At 45.9% G+C, this 21166-nt stretch overlaps 1 protein-coding gene across 1 annotated transcript in view; it reads left to right on the top strand.

Annotated features, from left to right (window-relative positions):
* The window catches only part of LOC129833265 (Na(+)/H(+) exchange regulatory cofactor NHE-RF1-like), a 46949-nt gene that overhangs the window by 20226 nt on the left and 5557 nt on the right, over positions 1–21166 (top strand). Inside the window, exons 2-3 of the mRNA XM_055897721.1 lie at positions 17495–17665; positions 19738–19891. Coding sequence (XP_055753696.1) covers positions 17495–17665; positions 19738–19891 — 325 coding nt within the window. The remainder of the gene's footprint in view (positions 1–17494; positions 17666–19737; positions 19892–21166) is intronic.

Genomic DNA, 21166 nt, shown 5'->3' with positions numbered 1-21166 from the left:
ACATCAACCGAGAGGCTTTGGTCCATTGAGATTCCACTGGGAGACTGAGGAGGATGCCAGCCAGCCAGTCAGCTTGGTGTTTCTGGAGTCCTCATGAATGACTGCCTGGTTACATAAACCTGTTTTTAAAGGCAAATTACAGGAGAGAAAGAGTCCTCCGTGTGTCAGATGAAATCAACTGTGACTAGTAGGCAGAGAGTTGTGCTGTTCAGGGAGGGGCCGTTGTGTGTATTCCATGTCTTGGAGGAAGTCTGCAGAGAACAGTAGCATAGAGACTTTGCCTGGAGAGCAGCAACATGCAGACAGGCCTGTAGGCATATGCCAGATGGCTGTCTGTCTGTTTCCACCAGGTTTCTACCAGATACCAAGCCTGTAATCTACTCATTCATATAAAAGCTGATTATTAAAGAGCATGGATCAACCACTGACACACCCACTGCCTCTAGGCTTTTTGTCCCTTGTGGTGTGCCATAGTGGGGAGAGGCTTTTGTTATAGCAAAACATGGTTCCTCAGGCATAGGAATATCTCACTTTAGTGACTGTGTAGGAGGATTCTCTCTCTATATTGGTTTATCTCCCACAGAATGGAGTGCGTGGGTTGACAATGGCTTAAATTAAATGGTTTAATCTGGTGACCGAGGAGCGAGCAACTAGTAAAGATATTTGAAACCAGTGCTTTTCTTTAAGCATTCCTGGTGGATTATTTAGTGGGTTTGATTATTGACCTATAGTTGGTAATAGTTTATTTACTGGGTTATAGTTATGTATTTCAGACCAAGTCTCTGGGTGTACCTCACCATGTTCAAGTTACGACACAAAGCCTGACATTATTTATGTCAGCTTTACCAACTATTCAACCAGACGCTGATGCCATACAATCAACAATGGCTGTTCAATAACATTGTCCTATGCCATTTAAAGAAAATATTGTCAACTCTTCATGAACTTCTCCTATGACGGTGGGCCGTCATTGTAAAATAAGAATTTGTTCTTAACTGACTTGCCTGATTTTCTTAGGCTACTGTAGCCTAGTGGTTAAGAGCGTTGGACTAGTAACCAAAAGGTTGCAAGATCGAATCCCTGAGCTGACAAGGTAAAAATCTGTCGTTCTGCCCCTGAACAAGGCAGTTAACCCACTGTTCCTAGGCTGTCACTGAAAATATGAATTTGTTCTTAACTGACTTGCCTAGTTAAGTGAAAGGTAAAATAAAAATACATATTTTAGGAAACGGGCAGCCACACCTTAGTTTGTGACTTGCTCTTTAAATCTCATTAGCGTAGCTTGCTTCTGTGGGAATCTTTTCCTGGGGCCTTGGCCAGCACATAGACTCCAGCAAGCTTAGGCTGGTTTCCTGTCATTGTTGTTGGACTTAGAGAGAGTCGGGCAGACTCCCTCCCTCCCCCTCATTCCCCTCCCATTCATTCCCCTCTTCTGCTCTCTCCACAATGGGTTGCCTCTACTGGTCACAATGAAAACTCATAGTCTTTATTACTTTCATTTCTCTACAATTACTACAGTCTACAGCCCTCAAACTCAACTCTGGACCTCGAGCCAGTTCCACTGATTTTTTTCCAATAGTAAAAAGGGACTGATTTAGACCTGGGACACCAGGTGTGTGCAAATAATGATCAGGTAGAACAGAAAACCAGCAGGTTCCGGACCTCATAGGGTAATGTCACGCCCTGGCCTTATTATTCTTTGTTTTCTTTATTATTTTAGTTAGGTCAGGGTGTGACATGGGGAATGTTTATGTTTTGTTGGTTTTGGGTGTTTATTTGGTAAAGGGGTTATGGGGTGTAGTATATGGTTTTGTGTTGAGTGTAGATGTCTAGCGTTGTCTATGTTGGTTAGTTATCTAGGAGAGTCTATGGTTACCTGAATGAGTTCCCAATTAGAGACAGCTGATTTCGGTTGTCTCTGATTGGGAGCCTTATTTAGGGTAGCCATAGGCTCTCATTGGTTGTGGGTAATTGTCTATGTAAGAACGTTTGTAGCCTGTATGTTTGTGCACAACGTTTGTAGCTTCACGGTCGTTTTGTTGTTTTGTTAAAGTGTTTTGTGTCGTGTTCATCTTCGTGGTGTTAAATAAAAGAAGATGGCTTACTTTCCAAAAGCTGCGTTTTGGTCCATCAATCCGCCACACGATCGTGACAGAATTACCCACCATCGGACCAAGCAGCGGAAAACAAAGCAACAGCAGCAATGTCAAGACTCCTGGACGTGGGAGGAAATTCTAGACGGGAGAGGACCCTGGTCACAGCCAGGGGAATATCACTGCCCCAAGGCAGAGATGGAGGCAGCACGGCGACACGGGAGGAAGCCCAAGAGACAGCACAAATTTTTTTTTGGAGGGGGGCACTTGGAGCAGTCGGCGAAGTTGAGGGGTGAGTCTGAGTGTGTCGAGGAGTTATTGGACAGATTGGAGGAGAGTGAACGAAGGGGAGATTATGAGACATTCGAAGAGTTGTTGACGAAATTGGAGGAGAGTGAAGAGAGAGAGCTGTTGGTTTGGCAGAGTATGCAATGCATTCTCCCTGAGGAGCGTATTAGCTGTCCGATGCCACCTGTGTCAGTTCCTCGTACTCAGCCTGAAACTTGTGTTAAAGTTCCGGAAGATTTGATGCCGGCTATACACACCAGGTCTCCAGTACACCTTCACAACCCGGTGTGTCCTGTTCCTACTTTTTGCACTCATCCTGAGATGCATGTCTCCAGCCCTGTACCACTAGTTCCGGCACCAAGCACTAGGTCTAAGGTGCGTCTCCAGAGCCCTTTACGCACTGTTCCTGCTCCCCGCACTAGCTTTGAGGTGCGTGTTTCCAGCCCATTACCACCAGTGCCTACACCACGCATCAAGCTTCCTGGGTGTCTCCAGAGCCCTGTTGTTCCTCCACGTACTAGCCCTGTGGTGCGTGTCTCCAGCACATTACCACCAGTGCCTACACCACGCACCAAGCCCTCTGTGTGTCTCCAGAGTCCTGTACGCACTGTTCCTTCTCCCCGTACTCGCCCTGATGTGCGGGTCCTCAGCCCGGTACCACCAGTACCGGTACCACGCACAAGGCCTATAGTACGCCTTGAGAGTCCAGTGTGCCCTGTTGTTGCTCCCCGCACTAGCCTTGAGATGCGTGTCCCTAGCCCGGTACCACCAGTTCCGGCACCACGCACTAGGCCTAATGTGCGTCTCCAGGGTCCAGTATGCCCTGTTCCTTCTCCCCGCACTAGCCCTGAGATGCGTGTTCCCAGCCCGATACCACCAGTGCCGGCACCACGCACTAGGCCTAATGTGCGTCTCCAGGGTCCAGTATGCCCTGTTCCTTCTCCCCGCACTAGCCTTGAGATGCGTGTCCCCAGCCCGGTGCCACCAGTCCCGGCACCACGCACCAGGCCTACAGTGCGCCTCAGCCGGCAGGAGTCTGCCGTCTGCACAGCAATGACTGAACTGCCCGTCTCCCCAGCGCCATCTGAGCCATCCGTCTCCCCAGCGCCATCTGAGCCATCCGTCTCCCCAGCGCCATCTGAGCCATCCGTCTGCAATGAACCTGCAAAGCCGCCCTTCTGCCATGAGCCTGCAAAGCCGCCCGTCTGCCATGAGCCCACTGAGCCGTCCGCCAGACAGGAGCTGCTAGAGCCGCCAGCCAGACAGGAGCCGCTAGAGCCGTCCGTCAGACAGGATCTGCCAGAGCCGCCAACCAGACAGGATCTGCCAGAGCCGCCAACCAGACAGGATCTGCCAGAGCCGCCAACCAGACAGGATCTGCCAGAGCCGCCAACCAGACAGGATCTGCCAGAGCCGCCAACCAGACAGGAGCAGCCAGATCAGTCAGCTAGCCATGAGCAGCCAGATCCGTCAGCTAGCCATGAGCAGCCAGATCCGTCAGCTAGCTATGAGTAGCCAGATCCGTCAGCTAGCCATGAGCAGCCAGATCCGTCAGCTAGCCATGAGCAGCCAGATCCGTCAGCTAGCCATGAGCAGCCAGATCCGTCAGCTAGCCATGAGCAGCCAGATCCGTCAGCTAGCCATGAGCAGCCAGATCCGTCAGCTAGCCATGAGCAGCCAGATCCGTCAGCTAGCCATGAGCAGCCAGATCCGTCAGCTAGCCATGAGCAGCCAGATCCGTCAGCCAGCCATGAGCAGCCAGATCCGTCAGCCAGCCATGAGCAGCCAGATCCGTCAGCCAGCCATGAGCAGCCAGATCAGTTAGCCAGCCATGAGCAGCCAGATCCGTTAGCCAGCCATGAGCAGCCAGATCTGTCAGCCAGCCATGGGCCGTCCCTCAGTCCGGAGCTGCAGTCCCTCAGTCCGGAGTTGCAGTCCCTCAGTCCGGAGCTGCCATTCCTCAGTCCGGAGCTGCCCCTTACCCTGGAGCTGCCCCTTACCCTGGTGCTGCCCCTTACCCTGGTGCTGCCCCTTACCCTGGTACTGCCCCTTATCCTGGTACTGCCCCTTACCCTGGTACTGGTCCTTAGTCCGGAGCTGTCCCTTAGTCCGGAACTCCCCCTTAATGCAATGGGGTTAATGTGGAGGGGGGTCGTTTGGAGGAAGCCTAGGAGGTGGTTAGGTACTGTGGTGACGTGGGGACTACGACCAGAGCCGGAGCCGCCACCGTGGAGGGGAGCCCACCCAGACCCTCCCCTAGACTGTGTATGGTGCGCCCGGAGTTCGCGCCTCAAGGGGGGGGTTATGTCACGCCCTGGCCTTATTATTCTTTGTTTTCTTTATTATTTTAGTTAGGTCAGGGTGTGACATGGGGAATGTTTATGTTTTGTTGGTTTTGGGTGTTTATTTGGTAAAGGGGTTATGGGGTGTAGTATATGGTTTTGTGTTGAGTGTAGATGTCTAGCGTTGTCTATGTTGGTTAGTTATCTAGGAGAGTCTATGGTTACCTGAATGAGTTCCCAATTAGAGACAGCTGATTTCGGTTGTCTCTGATTGGGAGCCTTATTTAGGGTAGCCATAGGCTCTCATTGGTTGTGGGTAATTGTCTATGTAAGAACGTTTGTAGCCTGTATGTTTGTGCACAACGTTTGTAGCTTCACGGTCGTTTTGTTGTTTTGTTAAAGTGTTTTGTGTCGTGTTCATCTTCGTGGTGTTAAATAAAAGAAGATGGCTTACTTTCCAAAAGCTGCGTTTTGGTCCATCAATCCGCCACACGATCGTGACAGGTAAGAGTTGAGACCCCTGGTCTACAGTATACACACAGTAAAGTGTTGTTCAAACTAATAGGATAGCGTGCTAGTGGATAACAGGCTAACTAACGTGGGCTGTTTAAGTCAAAGTCAAACCTCTTACTGTTGTTGATGTCATTCCTTGTAACTTTGGTCAAATCTGGTAGACTAGAGCAGTGTTTACCAACTCCAGTCCTCCATTTTCTCTAACAGTATTTTTTTAAATTGTAGCCCAGGCAAGCACACCGGATTCAACTTGTCAACTAATCATCAAGCCCTCAATGAGTTGAGGTGAGTTTTTCTGGGGCTACAACAAAAATGTGTGCTGTTAGGGGTACTGGAGAATTACAGTATATTTATATAGCCCGATTACCCCATTGTTTTTAATGTGTGGTCGCGTGTAGGGCGTCTGTCTTCATGTGTATTTGCTCAATCACGTGTGTGTGTATGTCTGTATGTGAATGTGTGTGTGTGTGAGAATATTTGGGAGTCACCCTTTCCTTCCCTCCTCTTTGTTGAGCAGTGTGTTCCAGAGGAAACGGTCAACATGACAAGACAGAGGTCTAAACACAGGGTCACAGGATTCATTGTGTTTCAATAGAAGGATCCATTTAATTGTGTACTGTGCAGTCAGTGTGTGTGTGTATGTTGTGCCAACTTGTGTGTGTGTGTGTGGTGTCAACTTGTGTAAATGCGTGTGTATTTGTTTGTAGAGGGTAAGAGTTCAGGAGCTTGTGAGTGTATTATGTAACTAACTCTGTCTTACACACCCCCTCTAGGCTCTACAGTCAGTCCTGTAGATCTGCTTCTCTAATAAGGGTTTACTTGTATCATACAGACTCTGTGATTTTGGCCTTAGATCTACTGCACACAATAGTAGCCTATATAATTGTAGGCATCACATGATACATTCACACCCACCATGGCCCTCTTCCTGAGACCCAGTGTGTGTGTGTGTGTGTGTGTGTGTGTGTGTGTGTGTGTGTGTGTGGACTATCCACAGCCTGAATGACGCCACACAGGATGTCACAACGTTCTCTTTCACTTATTCATCCCTCTCATCCTTTCCTAGCCCTTTTCCTCTCCCCTCTGAGCTAGCAGTATGATCTAATCTACATCATTGTCTCTGTCAATCTGTGCAGTGACATGTTCTCTGGGGCTGGGCTCAGTTGGATGTGGGAGACATTTTGTGTGCCTGCAACACGTTGGGTGGAGGTCAGAGACAGGAAGCATGGCCTCACAGATAAACCATGTTGACTCCTCAGGCCTGGTGCCTGATAGGGTAGGACTAACACACTGATACTAACACACTGATAGATAGCCATAGGGATGGAGGAGGAACAGCTGCTTTGGAAAGGTGTGTCCTGAGAAGACACAGAACTAGAGATTTGAATTAAAAGGATGTCTGGGGATGCCGGGCACTTCAGTACCCAATCAGGACATACCCACCGATTAGTGTTAAAATATCAACATGGGCATCCCCCATAATTGTTGTGATTGACAATGGTCTACTATTTTTAGCAAACCCACTACGAGTGACTTGGAATTCGAACCCTTGGCAGAGCCATCCCATAGGTGCCCAGTCTGTTCCAACTTCAAATGCAGGTGGACAGTAGCAGTGGTGGAAAAAGTACCCAATTGTCATACTTGAGTAAAAGCTAAAATATCTTAATAGAAAATGACTCAAGTAAAAATGAAAGTCACCCAGTAAAATACTACTTGAATAAAAGTCTAAAAGTATTTGGTTTTAAGTATACTTAAGTATTAAAAGTAAATGTAATTGCTAAAATATACTTAAGTATCAAAAGTAAAAGTATAAATCATTTCTAATTTCTTATATTAAGCAAACCAGACGGCACACTTTTCTTGTTTATTTATTTATGTCTAGCCAGGGGCACACTCCAACACTCAGATATCATTTACAAACAAAGCATTTGTGTTTAGTGAGTCCGCCAGATCAGAGGCAGTAGGGAGGACCAGGGGTGTTCTCTTGATAAGTGTGTGAGTTGGACATTTTTTTCTGTCCTGTAAAGCATTCCAAATGTAACAAGTACTTTTGGGTGTCAAGGACAATGTATGGAGTAAAAAGTACATATTGTTCTTTAGGAATGTAGTGAAGTAAAAGTTGTCAAAAATATAACCCCCCCCCCCCCCCCAAAAAAAAATACTAAAGTAATACTGTAAAGTATTTTTACTTAAGTACTTCACACCACTGGACAGTAGGGTGCATTGTTGACCCCTGCCACACTGACTGAAAAACTAAGTTTACAACAGTGAGTTTGTCAGTCAGAAACGTATTAACTCTCTCCCCTATAGGGGTTTGAAAGGGTCACTAAACTAAGCTCTTGTAAAAATTACACATGACAATCACGAGGCTAAGGATTTGTCCTATTCCACGGAGTAACCATGGAGCTTTTGACTTTGTCATCTCTGAGGTTATTCTTTCACCTAATCAAGGGGTGCTGCGCAGCTTTCTACCACTTATTAAAACCCCAGGAGTTAGAGGCCCTGTTTAAAAGTTGCTGTGATAGCAGGCGGTAGCAGTGGACTGACTGCATGACAGATCTATTGTATATAGAGGCCGGCTGAGTGCGTGCGGAATGCCTGGGTTGATGATTTGCGGGGCGCGTGGCAGAGGAGGGTGCCTAGACTTTGGACATTATCGATGGCACAAAATGCAGCCATGTGCAGCATGGAAAACTCTGCGAGAGCCAATGCCTATCAGGCAGAGCAAGACACATTCTCTGTCCATTACAGCTGCAGTAGAATATCTCTTGTATGGCGTTATCATGAATGATAAACTGGGGGTTCAAACCCTGAATGCATCGGACCGTACACCAAGGGTATGGCAGACAATTGCAATAATTACGTTGGTAACCAGTTTTATAATAGCAATAAGGCACCTTAGGTTTTTGTGATATATTGCTACGACTAAGGGCTGTATCCAGGCACTCCACGTTGCGTCGTGCTTAAGAACAGCCCTTAGCCATGGTAAATTGGCCATATACCACACCCCCTCGGGCCTTACTGCTTAAGAATAACATGATTTAACATGAGTCTTTTTCCTGGATGCTGCCCTGTAGTTGAGTCACTCAGAGACCCTGGCATTGTGTAGTAGTAATGACCCACGTTACCCGGCGACAGTATGATGATGTCCTGGTCAATACACAGTAGTTCCACTTCAGTCCTCCACTGGCTTCACATGGGGAAATATTAACCAGGCATCTGGCAGAGTGGCAGCCGCTGGCATGGTGTATGAAGCTCTTTTCAAGCTGGTGAGGTGGTGACTTTGACAGCTGCCTTAGTGTTCCATTAGAAAGGCCCTCTGTGTCAAATATGGTCAGGGGAAGAGAATGAGAGGATGGACGATGCAAATTGCCTGACATCATTAACCTTTGAGATATTTTACTAGAGCTCATCATGATGTTTAACAGCTCTCCACATCAGATCAGGTTTTTATGGGATGCCATCTCTGCTGTCAATCATTGACTCTGAAGAGACAGTGAAGCTCTCTTGACAGGGGTTTAGGTAAATAGTAAATATGGGTTAATATCAGGTAAGTATGAACTGAAAACGGCTACAGAAGAGTGAAATAAGTGTTATTCTTTTTTTGCCAGGTGTGATTTTGGTTGGTTTGTGCATCCCAGGTATAAACAAGTTTTAGTGGCAGTTCTTTGTCAGGAGTATGGTTGAGGTGTTGCAGCTGTGTGGTGCCAGTTAAACAGAAGCTGTGGTGATACTGTACCTTATCTGGCATATACTGCTTCCTGAGAGGGTAATATGTTATGGTGAACTGGGTTATATCATGCTCTGGGTGGAGGCTGTCAAATCTGTAACTTTCAGAAGAGATGGATTAAGAAAGAAGCATCGCCAGCAGCTGCAGATAGTTGAGTATATCAGGCTTAATGATGTGGGTTAACAGTTGTGTGTAGATAAACTGTACTCTTAGAAAAAAGGGTTCCAAAAGGGTTCTTCAGTTGTCCCCATAGGAGAACCCTTTTTGGTTCCAGGTAGAACCCCTTTGGGTTCCATGTAGAATCCTCTGTGGAAAGGGTTCTATGTGGAACCCAAAAGGGTTCTACCTGGAACTAAAAGGGTCTACCTAGTACCAAAAAGGGTTATACAAAGGGTTCTCCAATGGGACAGCCGAAGAACCCTTTTAGGGTCTAGATAGCACCTTTTTACAGGTTCGCTTGTTGGCGTGTGTTTTGGTTTGTTAGCATGTTCAGGCTGGTTAGTTAGTGTGTGCAGTAGGCCTACAGTGGTTTTCTTGCCCTCAGTAGAGTGTATGCAGCCAAAATTCACATTCTACAGCACAACAGCAGAGTCATGTCTTAATTGTAAATCTAACAATGACTCAATAATCCATGCCTTCTGGGAATGCTATACATCTGGAAGTTATGGACAAAGAGAAACAAGATGGTGCAGTTTGAGGCCATGAGAGGGATGCAGATGCTGGAGAAGGGGGTGTGAGCAGGTGGGTCTGGGTAGGTGTGATGTCGTTGATGTTTGTGTATGTTTCGTATAGTTAAAAAATGTATATAATCATCATACACATTTTTTGAGTATAGGCAAACAGAGAGAAGAAGTGTGTCTCGGCTTGAGGTTAGATGCAATTGAAAGTCCCATACGTAGCAGGAAGGAAGAAATGGGCTGAACCAGAGGATGCTAAGTCTCAGTCTCTCCAATGACCTACCTGCTCCAAAGGTCCCCTTCCTAGACTTGGACTGGATGACGATGACATGATGGCTGTTCTATTTTTGCATCAGGCCATAGTAAAACATCTGGCACAATTGGCAGTCGGGGAAAGCCTGGTTTTGAATTATGACTCAAATGCTTTCAGTCAGTTTCAAGTAAGACCCCAAGGTTTGTTAATGTGTTCGTTCATACGGAAAGTGTTCCACTTGTTCATATGAAACTAGGGCTTCTGGTTGAGCCCACGTGTCAACAGTCGTCGGCCACAGATGATGGTTATCACAATATTTTTTCTTCCCTAAAAAGAAGATACAGATGGTTCTTGGAAAGGTACTGCTTCTCCTCCCTCCTGTCACCTCCATATAGAGGGTGTTAGTGAGTCCCTCCATGAGAATGACAGAGGACTTTTCCCATTATGGTGTCTGTGAGAGCATGGGCAGCGCCATTGAGGCCATCTCCATTTTGAAGTAGTCAGTTTTCTTCTACTACTTCAATGAGTTGGTAAACAAACTGAAAGGTTGCATACTGCAGCTGGAGTGTGTTGTCTGAACAGGTATAAAGCCAAGGTTGGGGATTTACTGTCACTTGCAGTTATGGAATGTTTGCTCAGGTCCCACCTGATGACCTGGATGGAATTATGGGATCCTTCCTGAACTTCAAAATGGTGAAAGTCCTCAATGGCGCTGCCCTTGCGAAAGGGGCTTTCCGGGCACTAGAGTCCTCTATCATTCTCCCTGGTGACAGCCAATGACCTGTCAGAACAGCTCCGACCACTGACTTACTGTAAGTCACAGCTTTAGAAAGGGATGAGCCTCTGTACGCCTGTGTGCCTCTAAATCCTCGTAGCTATAAAACAGTGCTGTCACATTTGCTTGATGGTTTTGGTAACCAGCATGTAGAAAGACCCATTAGACACCGTCGCTAATTTACACTGGAACCGTAGTCAAACCAATTCATTATTGTCAGTCAAGGTGTGGGCAGAATGGAAAATGGCTGTTTGTTGTTTCTAGGTCTTCTGTGTGGTAGATGTGAGTGCTGTAACCAGTGGGACTGCAGGTGTAGGGTGTGTATCTGTATTGTGTATTTATTTCTCTTGCATATGAAGAAGTTGACTACAGAGGGAAGAGTATGCTTCAGGAAAGAAGTAGCAGTTCCTGTGCTGCGTACTTCCCCTCATGTTAGAAAAGTTTGTGTCATCTTCATCCAGTGAATGTGTTCAGCTAGGAACCCATTCTCTTCCACTCACTGTATGTCAGATCTATGCCGAAGCATTTCAAATAGTCCACAAAGCACAATACTTTCTCTGGCTTTGAAAATACTTACTAGTATGGTTATTTCTGATGATTCAGGATATGCAAAACGTTGTCATTTATTCACATAAATGTTAATACTAACTGTGTTGTAACTGTTGTCTCAGTTTCTCTCCCTGTATTAACTGTTATTCATGAGGTGTTGCTTCTCAGTTGACTGGAGATATGAGGTTCCTGTGTGGGACCCCAGACCCCAGAGATTATGCCTGTTAGAAACGTCCTCATATAGAAGTCAACACAAGGTGATGTAGATATATATAGGTGTGGGGGATAGAGATGAGAGCATGGATATTCCTGAGAGGTCACTGAACTCAACGTGTTTGGAGCACAAAGTGCCCATATGCGAGATCTCTGGGAGCTTTAAAGGAACATGTTGTTTAAGGTAAAAGCTTAGAAACAACTATTCAGGAGTTGTAGCACACGGTATTCATATTTATAGTATATAATTAGCACAGGAATTTTTCATTTCCTAAAACAAGATAAAGCTTAATATGCTTAATATGATGTAATGAATTGAATTGAATGTTAACTATGTAATAGTTGGTCACCGTAATCTTCCCCCACCTGAGTGGTTACCATGACCAAACCCTTTACTTTTGGAATTTGGAACCAGTAACTGCCTTTCCCGAGTTGGACGTACTTTCCAGCGTTCTTCTCCCACATTCTCCAAATATTATGTCTTGATAGAGAGAACTAGGTTCTGGGAACCATTCAAAACAAAATAAAGAGTGAAAAGATTAGACAAATATTTCTGACCTGAGACTGAACTCAGGTCACGGCTAAGCTTATCTAAAACAAATATTGGTTTCATGTGGGAGACTTTTATAATACAGAGGCAGACAGACAGTCACCCTAATTTTTCCAATAGCACACCATGGCATTTGCTATGGGTGTTCCCTATATTCTGTCAAAGCTGGGTTGTGTTTTCTCCCGTTTAGCGCATAAGGAATGTGACGCAGGCTATTGCGCGGGGGGGGGGGGGGGTGTGTGACTGTAAACTGTCTGTTTGGGCTGACTGTTTTAAAAGCTGACCACTGCAGGTGACTGTTGTTCTTATGGTATCTTCCATGCGTTACTCCCTTCCTGCAGTGGAGAGGATGAATGTACACACACACACACACACACACACAGGACATGCAGTAGGAGTGAAGCACGGTTTCCTCCCCAGGAGAAGGCCCTGGTTTGTGTGTGTGTGCAGCAGATTCCACAGATTCCGTGCCCTCCCGGAGATTCTTCCCTGCTCCTGACACAAACTGCCTTCTGTTATCCCAGCCACCATGCCATGGTCCCTTTCTGTTGGTTGGCAGGGACGCTCAACGTTGGCCAGTTGACCTCATCCTTCCTGGCTGTGTTCCGCTGTGACTGTCTGTTATTAAAGCTGCAATATGTAACTTTTTTGGGAGACCTGTCCAAATGCACATAGAAATGATTGTTATAGATCTGTCATTCTCATTGAAAGCAAGTCTAAGAAGCGGTAGATCTGTTCTATGTGTTCTATTTCTATGCTTCCCTTTCTTAAATGTGATTTTGGGGTCTTTTACTTTCGGTTTTGTACACCAGCTTCAAATAGTTAAAATACTGTATGTTTTGGTTATGGAAAATATATTTCACAGCAGTTTCGATGGTACAATGATTTTCTACACTATACTTGCTTGTTTTGTTACATTAACTGACATTAGGACTAGCTATTTGAATTTTAGCAACCAGGAAATGACGGAGCAATTTCTGCATAGTCCACCTTCAGAGGAATAGGACTCTAATTGGACTAAAACAGATCTGTGTTTGTCAGACACTGTGCTTAGTGCTCATCTGTAAAATGTGTGGTAAGACTTGTGCAGTGGACAGTCAATAGGATCTACATACCAGAAGGACATCCTCAAGCCATGCTGTATTTTTCTTATCTTGCATGACCTTCCATGACCCCATGTTTCTAGCCTTCAGTTTGTAGGATGCAGGTGCACCCTCAGTTGCTCTTCTTCATTTTGAAGGGAAAATCCTTTGTGGCATACAGTTTGCAGTTTGCGTTTAATTATGTAGCAAAACGGAGATTTCACACCAAAAACAGGAAGCAGAGAAACCACTGTAACCAGCCTTTTCAGTTTAACCAGGACTTTGGCCTTCGGGTATAGAGGGACCACACCAAGAATTACTCAGGGAGAATTAAGTTCCAATTAATGTGCTTTTCCTGCATACTTTCCCATTTTCTCTTCTGTCCTCTACTTTCCCTCTAAATATGCTTGTTTGATCCTTATTAAAGTATTTATTATCTTAATTTATTATATAAATACGTTGTGACAGTTGATTTTGATTTACTCACAGTTTGGAATGTATATTTTATACGGAGGTCTGGAATGAAGAACATGGAGGAGAATCAGACCAGATTAACATGTAAGATGGTTGTCAGTTTCATCAGATGCAGAAGTACTCAACTTAAGTCTGATTGGCAGGATCAGTGTTTGGCACACTCCTGTTGCACCCTATCCTCCTAGCCATGTTCAACTCTGTTCCTCCGACTAGAACCTCCTACAGAGACATGGAATGAATTCAGGGGGCAGTTGAGCCTCATTGAAGCTCTGGCCAGCCCCAGCGTTATTGATGTTGTCTCAGAGAGGATCAGTATTTGTCTTTGACAGCAAGAATGGTCTACTGAACAGTCTAGTCTCTTTATGACTAGTTAGCGCTCAAGCTGTTGCATCTTGAGATGGCTGAGGGATCGTATGGGTTGTGGGGGAGGGGCTTTGCCTGGGCCCTTCCTGAAAGCGGGAAGCAGGTGGAGTCTTCAGGAAACCTGTCTTTTCCTGGACCTCTACTCCACAGAAGGAGAGGCTGCGGCTCGTTGGAAGGGGGAAGGCTTTGTGTGCGATTCCTTAAACAAAAGGCTTCTTCCGTTCTGAGTCTCAGTGATGACAGCACTCCATCCAGCAGCCTGCCCCTGCCCCTTTTTTTTAACTCACTGATTGGACTGGCTAATACAGCACTCTACTCCTCCTTAAGACTGCAATCAACTTACATAAGACAAACGCTATTGGTCATTCATGACTGCTCTGCTTTGATGTAGTGTGTGTGTGTGTGTGTGTGTGTGTGTGTGTGTGTGTGTGTGATTGGCTGATGGATTCTAGAATCTCTATTATACAGTTGAAGTCGGAAGTTTACATACACGTAGGTTGGAGTCATTAAAACTTGTTTTTTCGGCCTCCCGGGTGGCGCAGTGGTCTAGGGCACTGCATCGCAGTGCTAGCTGCGCCACTAGAGTCTCTGGGTTTGCGCCCAGGCTCTGTCGCAGCCGGCCGCAACCGGGAGGTCCGTGGGGCGACGCACAATTGGCATAGCGTCTTCCGGGTTAGGGAGGGTTTGGCCGGTAGGGATATCCTTGTCTCATCGCGCTCCAGCGACTCCTGTGGCGGGCCGGGCGCAGTGCGCGCTAACCAAGAGGGCCAGGTACACGGTGTTTCCTCCGACACATTCGTGCGGCTGGCTTCTGGGTTGGATGCGCGCTGTGTTAAGAAGCAGTGCGGCTTGGTTGGGTTGTGCTTCGGAGGACGCATCGCTTTCGACCTTCGTCTCTCCCGAACCCTTACGGGAGTTGTAGCGATGAGACAAGATAGTAATTACTAGCGATTGGATACCACAAAAATTGGGGAGAAAAGGGGGTAATTATTTATTTATTTATTTATGTTAAATAAAAAAATAAAAAAAAATAAAAATAAAACTCGTTTTTTCAACCACTCCACAAATTTCTTGTTAACAAACTATAGTTTTGGCAAGTCGGTTAGGACATCTACTTTGTGCGTGACACAAGTAATTTTTCCAACAATTGTTTACAGACAGATTATTTCACTTATAATTCACTGTATCACAATTCCAGTGGGTCGGAAGTTTACATACACTAAGTTGACTGTGACTTTAAACAGCTTGGAAAATTACAGAAAATTATGTCATGGCTTTAGAAGCTTCTGATAGGCTAATTGACATAATTTGAGTCAATTGGAGGTGTACCTGTGGATGTATTTCAAACGCCTACCTTCAAACCCAGTGCCTCTTTGCTTGACATCATGGGAAAATCTAAAGAAATCAGCCAAGACCTCAGAATTTTTTTGTAAACCTCCACAAGTCTGGTTCGTCCTTGGGAGCAATTTCCAAATGCCTGAAGGTACCACGTTCATCTGTAGAAACAATAGTATGCAAGTATAAACACCATGGGACCACGTAGCCGTCATACTTCTCAGGAAGGAGACGCGTTCTGTCTCCTGGAGATGAACGTACTTTGGTGCGAAAAGTGCAAATCAATCCCAGAACAACAGCAAAGGACCTTGTGAAGATGCTGGAGGAAACAGGTACAAAAGTATCTATATCCACAGTAAAACGAGTCCTATATCGACATAACCTGAGAGGCGCTCAGCATGGAAGAAGCCACTGCTCCAAAACCGCCATAAAAAAGCCAGATTACAGTTTGCAACTGCACATGGGGACAAAGATTGTACTTTTTGGAGAAATGTCCTCTGGTCTGATGAAACAAAAATAGTACTGTTTGGCCTTAATGACCATCGTTATGTTTGGAGGTTAAAAGGGGGAGGCTTGCAAGCCGAAGAACACCATCCCAACCGTGAAGCACGGGGTTGGCAGTATCATGTTGTGGGGGTGCTTTGCTGCAGGAGGGACTGGTGCACTTCACAAAATAGATGGCATCATGAGGAAGTTAAATTCTGTGGATATTGAAGCAACATCTCAAGACATCAGTCAGGAAGTTAAAGCTTCGTCGCAAATGGGACTTCCAAATGGACAATGACCCCAAGCATACTTCCAAAGTTGTGGAAAAATGGTTTAAGGACAACAAAGTCAAGGTATTGGAGTGGCCATCACAAAGCCCTGACCTCAAACCTATAGAACATTTGTGGGCAGAACTGAAAAAGTGTGTGCGAGCAAGGAGGCCTACAAATCTGACTAAGTTACAGCAGCTCTGTCAGGAGGAATGGGCCAAAATTCACCCAACTTATTGTGGGAAGCAAGTTAAACAATTTAAAGGCAATGCTACCAAATACTAATTGAGTGTATGTACACTTCTGACCCACTCGGAATGTGATGAAAGAAATAAAAGCTGAAATAAATCATTCTCTCTAGTATTATTCTGACATTTCACATTCTTAAAATAATGTGGTGATCCTAACTGACCTAAGACAGGGAATTTTTACTAGGATTAAATGTCAGGAATTGTGAAAAACAGAGTTTAAATGTATTTGGCTAAGGTGTATGTAAACTTCCTACTTCAACTGTAGGTCTCAATCAAAGTCTCGTCAAAAGTGTATTTGGAAAAACTGATTACGTCAATAATCATATTGGCCAATAGGGGGAGTATGGGATTGTTGGGTCAGAGAGACATTGATTATGATTGTGTCATTTGTTTGGCTCCTGTTCTATATCTGTGCTGTATTTAAATCTGCACCTACATTTGAACATTCCCTGAGGCTTTGTCCCCTTACTAAAAAAAGACACTACTTGTGTTCTCTTACCGGCGGATGGGAGTAGCTGGACTTGGTCGAGTTTTTTCCTGGATGACAATACAGTGCTATGTCTTCCTGTCATCTCAGAGAGGCAGGAGAACAGGGGTCACCTCCCAGCCTGCTATTGTCCTGCCCTGGGCTCACTGGGCTGACTGGGCTCACACAACGCAGGGGCCTGGCCCTCAGGAACTGGCCCTTCCTCAGGCCGGGGTAGTGGCTCCATGCCTCCTGGCTCCTGCCCTGCCCCTCACAGTCCTTCCTACACCAACACAGCTCCAGTCACATGCTCTGTACACCCTCCTATTCTGTCAGACTCCTTTCCTTCCTCTGGTATAATTTTAGTCTGATTTGATCATCAATGTCAGAGTCATGGTCTTAAATGTAGTCTATTACTGCATTTTATACCATATCAGCATACTGGACATATGGGAAGGGGAAGGAAGGGAAATGGAAGGGGATATCTAGTCAGTTGGCACAACTGAATCCATTCAACTGAAATGTGTCTTCCGCATTTAACCCAACCCCTTCACATCCACGTCAGTTGTAGTTGGGGGTTAACTGTCTTGATCAATGGCTTGGAGACTCAAATCAGCGACCTTTCGGTTACTGGCCCAATACCTCTAGACTACCTGCCGCCCGATATTGTGATGTATTAGATATTAATGGTAAAGGAAAAACATATTTTTGTTAATGTGAATCATTTCTTGTAAGTTCTATGAATGTGATTCATTGTCTTAGCACAGGAAACCAGGAGATGGAAGGAGAAAGTAGATACTCCAACAGGCTAATATTCAACTAACTGTGTTTCATCTCTTCATCAGGACGTGCAGAGTGAGCTCAGGCCGCGTCTGTGTGTGATCAAGAAGGGGCCTCATGGCTACGGCTTCAACCTGCACAGTGAGAAGGCCAGACCAGGCCAGTACATCAGAGCAGTGGATGAGGACTCACCTGCACAGAGGTCAGGCCTGCTGGCCAAGGACATGATAGTACAGGTAACTATCTAGCTCACCTTTGACCTCTGGCATCATGCTGTATTATTATTATTCCATGTATAGTAATAGTACATTACTATTGTTAGTAGTATTCAATGCACAGTACTATTATTACTGTATAGTAGTAAATTGAATAATATTGTATTAATGAAAATAATTTAGTTTGTCATGCAAGCTTTTCTAAAACTACGGGACTTGTCTTTAATGGCCTTGGCACAATTCAGTCATGTTGAAGTTGAAGTGTAGAGTGAGGAGGACTGTGAGTGGTAGTAACAGTCTCTGTGTGGGGTCCTAATCTCATAGGAGGGGAGAGGTGGACACTGTCACTGGGAGTTAGCTCAGACTGGGATAATCCAGCTTTGTCACTGGTGACTTGTCTGCACTCCACCACCCCAGTCTATCCTGCTCATTACTCAGTACTGTAGAGCAGGGTGGGTGGGTGTGTATTGTCAGAGGTGTGTATGGCTGCCTGGCTGCCCTCATTCTACTCTAGCCACTGTTTTGTAAATGAGTTTCTGCTATACCCCAGCAGCCATGAGAGACTGCATAGAAAAGGAGAGAGGAAAGTGAAGAGAGTTGAATGCTTGAGACAGAGAGGGGTTTCCATCCCCCAGCGGACCCCACCCACCACCCACTGAGGACTGTATTCTTTCTGTTAAATGGACAGCTATTGTTACTGCCCAAGCATGTATTGTTTGGTCTCCTTCCTGGGACTGTGGTAGACAGGCAGGCCCACCCTATGACCGACACAGATATACACACATGCACGCATTACACACATGCGCATACACACGTACACAGACACATAATTATTTGTTATATTTTTATGTAACCTTTATTTAATTAGTCAAGTCACATACACACATGCACAAACATGCACACACACAAAGATATGCACGCACACACACGCACACACACGCACACACACGCACACACACGCACACACACGCGCGCACACACACACACACACACACACACACACACACACACACACACGCACACACACACACACACGCACACGCACACACGCACACGCACACACACGCGCACACACACACACACACACACACATGCATAAAATAGACACTTAGAGCTCACAGAAGCCACACAAACAAAGTACACACATGCTATCTCAGCAGTGGTTCCTCAGAATGTTCAGCTGTCTGGGGAACAGATGACATTATGACATATGCTGGGCCAATGGCCTGATGGCTGAGATGGTGTTGCTAGCACTCTCTGGCTACTAGCAGTTGTTGCTATCTAAGAACCTACTGTATGAAGAGAAAGGAAAGTAGAATGTTTTGCACTCCTTCATGTTTTCTCTGAATTGTACACTGTTCTCTTCAGCAATGTTTCATTTGTATTCAGACTACGTACTACAGATTCTTATGCAACAGTGAAGAGTTTAACACTCATTTCTCAAGCCCCTGGGAGAGCTTCAGTTCCTCTCTGTGTGTGTGCAGCAGCATATTCTGTGTTTGTGTGGAGAGACAGGATTTCCTGCTGGACAACAGACTGATAATATTGAAAACTGAGTCCTAGCTTTGATAAACAGGTTATCATCCTCATTGTGAGAACAATGGAAATATGCAAGAAATAGTTTCCCATAAATAGTTAGTTACTTGAACAAACTATGGTGCTGATGTGAAAGGGAAACCTGTAGTTTTAGGCTGTTGGACTAGCCGTCACCGTTTAGACTTGGTAAACTATAGTTACACTACTTATACAACTAAGGAGTTAATGCTTCATGAGCTGATTTGTGCAGACATGACTCTTGTGTCTGTGTGTGTTTTGAAGTTCCTTACACTCTCTCCCTCTCTCCCCCCTCTCTCTGTCTCTCCCCCTCTCTCCCCTCTGTCTCTCTCCCCCTCTCTCTCCCACTCTCCCCCCCTCTCTTCTCTTTCTCTCTCCCCTTCTCCCCCCCTCTCTCTCTGCCCCCCTCTTTCTCCCCCTTTCTCTCTCCCCCCCCCTCTCTCTCTGTTTCGCTCCCCCCTCTCTCTCTCCCCCTCGCCCTCTCCCCCTCTCTGTCTCTCTCCCCCTCTATCTCTCCGTCTCTCCCCCTCTCTCTCCAGGTGAATGGTATGACAGTGGAGGGGAAGCAGCACTCGGAGGTGGTGGCAGCCATCAAGTCTGGTGGTGAGGAGACCTCTCTACTGGTTGTGGACACAGACACAGATGCCTTCTTCAGGAGGTGCAGAGTCGCTCCCACCCCAGAACACATCACAGGTGAGACCAGAGATCCACAAGAAAGGGCCAGAACTCAGTTGATGCAGTTTGGCTGAATTAGTCCTTTCTGTAGACATACGTGTCCAAGCATTCACACACAATGGACGTTATCAGCTTGCACCTTCCTCACTGTGTGTGTGAAGGACAGACCTCTGAAGCCCCTCACTCACACGATCCATGACGGACATGGGAATCATTATCAGATCTGAGTCAGCCTCACAGTGTAGGGAGCGTTGTGCCTCTGCAATCACCTAATCATTTTTTTTATTTAACCTTTATTTAACTAGGCAGGCAGGTAATGATTAAACCACTTACTTCTCCTTTAACAGCCTCATTCAATGTCTATAGTCCCCAGAGGTTTCTCTCTCAGGCCTGATCTCTTACCCCTGTCCTGTCCCCCTGTCCTTGGTAAACACTAGCAGATTAAGGGTCTGTCTGACTGCTTGGCCAGGCTCCTCTGCTCCTCTCTCTCTGCCAAGGAACACAGACACAGAGACACAGATACTGAGCTCATCTCATTTCCTGTCCCCTCACGTTGTTTGCTCGAGGTACAAAATCCTAACTCTTAGGTACGGATCTAGAATCAGCTTAACTTCCCTGAATGTCAACCACTATTAGGGGCTAAATGCAAACTTCCCCCAACTGTCTAGGGGCAACTTCCCCCAACAACCACTGAGCTCTTCACAAAGAGAAGGCTGTTGTACCTCTGAAAGCCCCTAGAGGGAGCCACAGCCTGTAAATTGATTCCAGTGCCGGAGAGTCTGGCTGAAGGTTGGCATTTATTGTCATGAATTTTGCCCTGGAGGCAGCTCTGCGTAGTAGTCACTAGCTGGCACAGCCACAAAGTCTTCAAATCAGATTTTTCACCTAACCTTAATCATAACCTTAACCACACTGCTAACCCTAACCTTAAAATAAGACCAAAAAGCACATCTTAGCTTTCATACATTTTTACAATATAGTCAATAATTACTTTGTAGCTGGCCCATCTAGCGGGAATCGTTTGTTTCTGCCTCCAAGGCAAGATTCATGACAAGAAACGTCAAGCTGTGTTTGGCTTGGGAGGCCAACTGTGCCCAAGTAACACTTGTTGAAACAGGGCGGTGGCCCATGACAGCACTTGGCTGGCTACTCTGAGTGCCATTCTGATGCCAACGGCCTCATAGAACGATGATGCCAGCCCAGCCGACGCTATGACAACCATATGGGTGTGGAGGAAATCGGTGCCCTCTGTGTCTGGGACATACATATTAGTCAGTGTGTGTGCTGCAAACA

The sequence above is a fragment of the Salvelinus fontinalis genome, chromosome 34 (assembly GCF_029448725.1).
Source record: "Salvelinus fontinalis isolate EN_2023a chromosome 34, ASM2944872v1, whole genome shotgun sequence".
Lineage (NCBI taxonomy): Eukaryota > Metazoa > Chordata > Actinopteri > Salmoniformes > Salmonidae > Salvelinus > Salvelinus fontinalis.
Note: the sequence above shows the minus strand (reverse complement) of the source record. Positions and strands in the feature narration are given on the sequence as shown.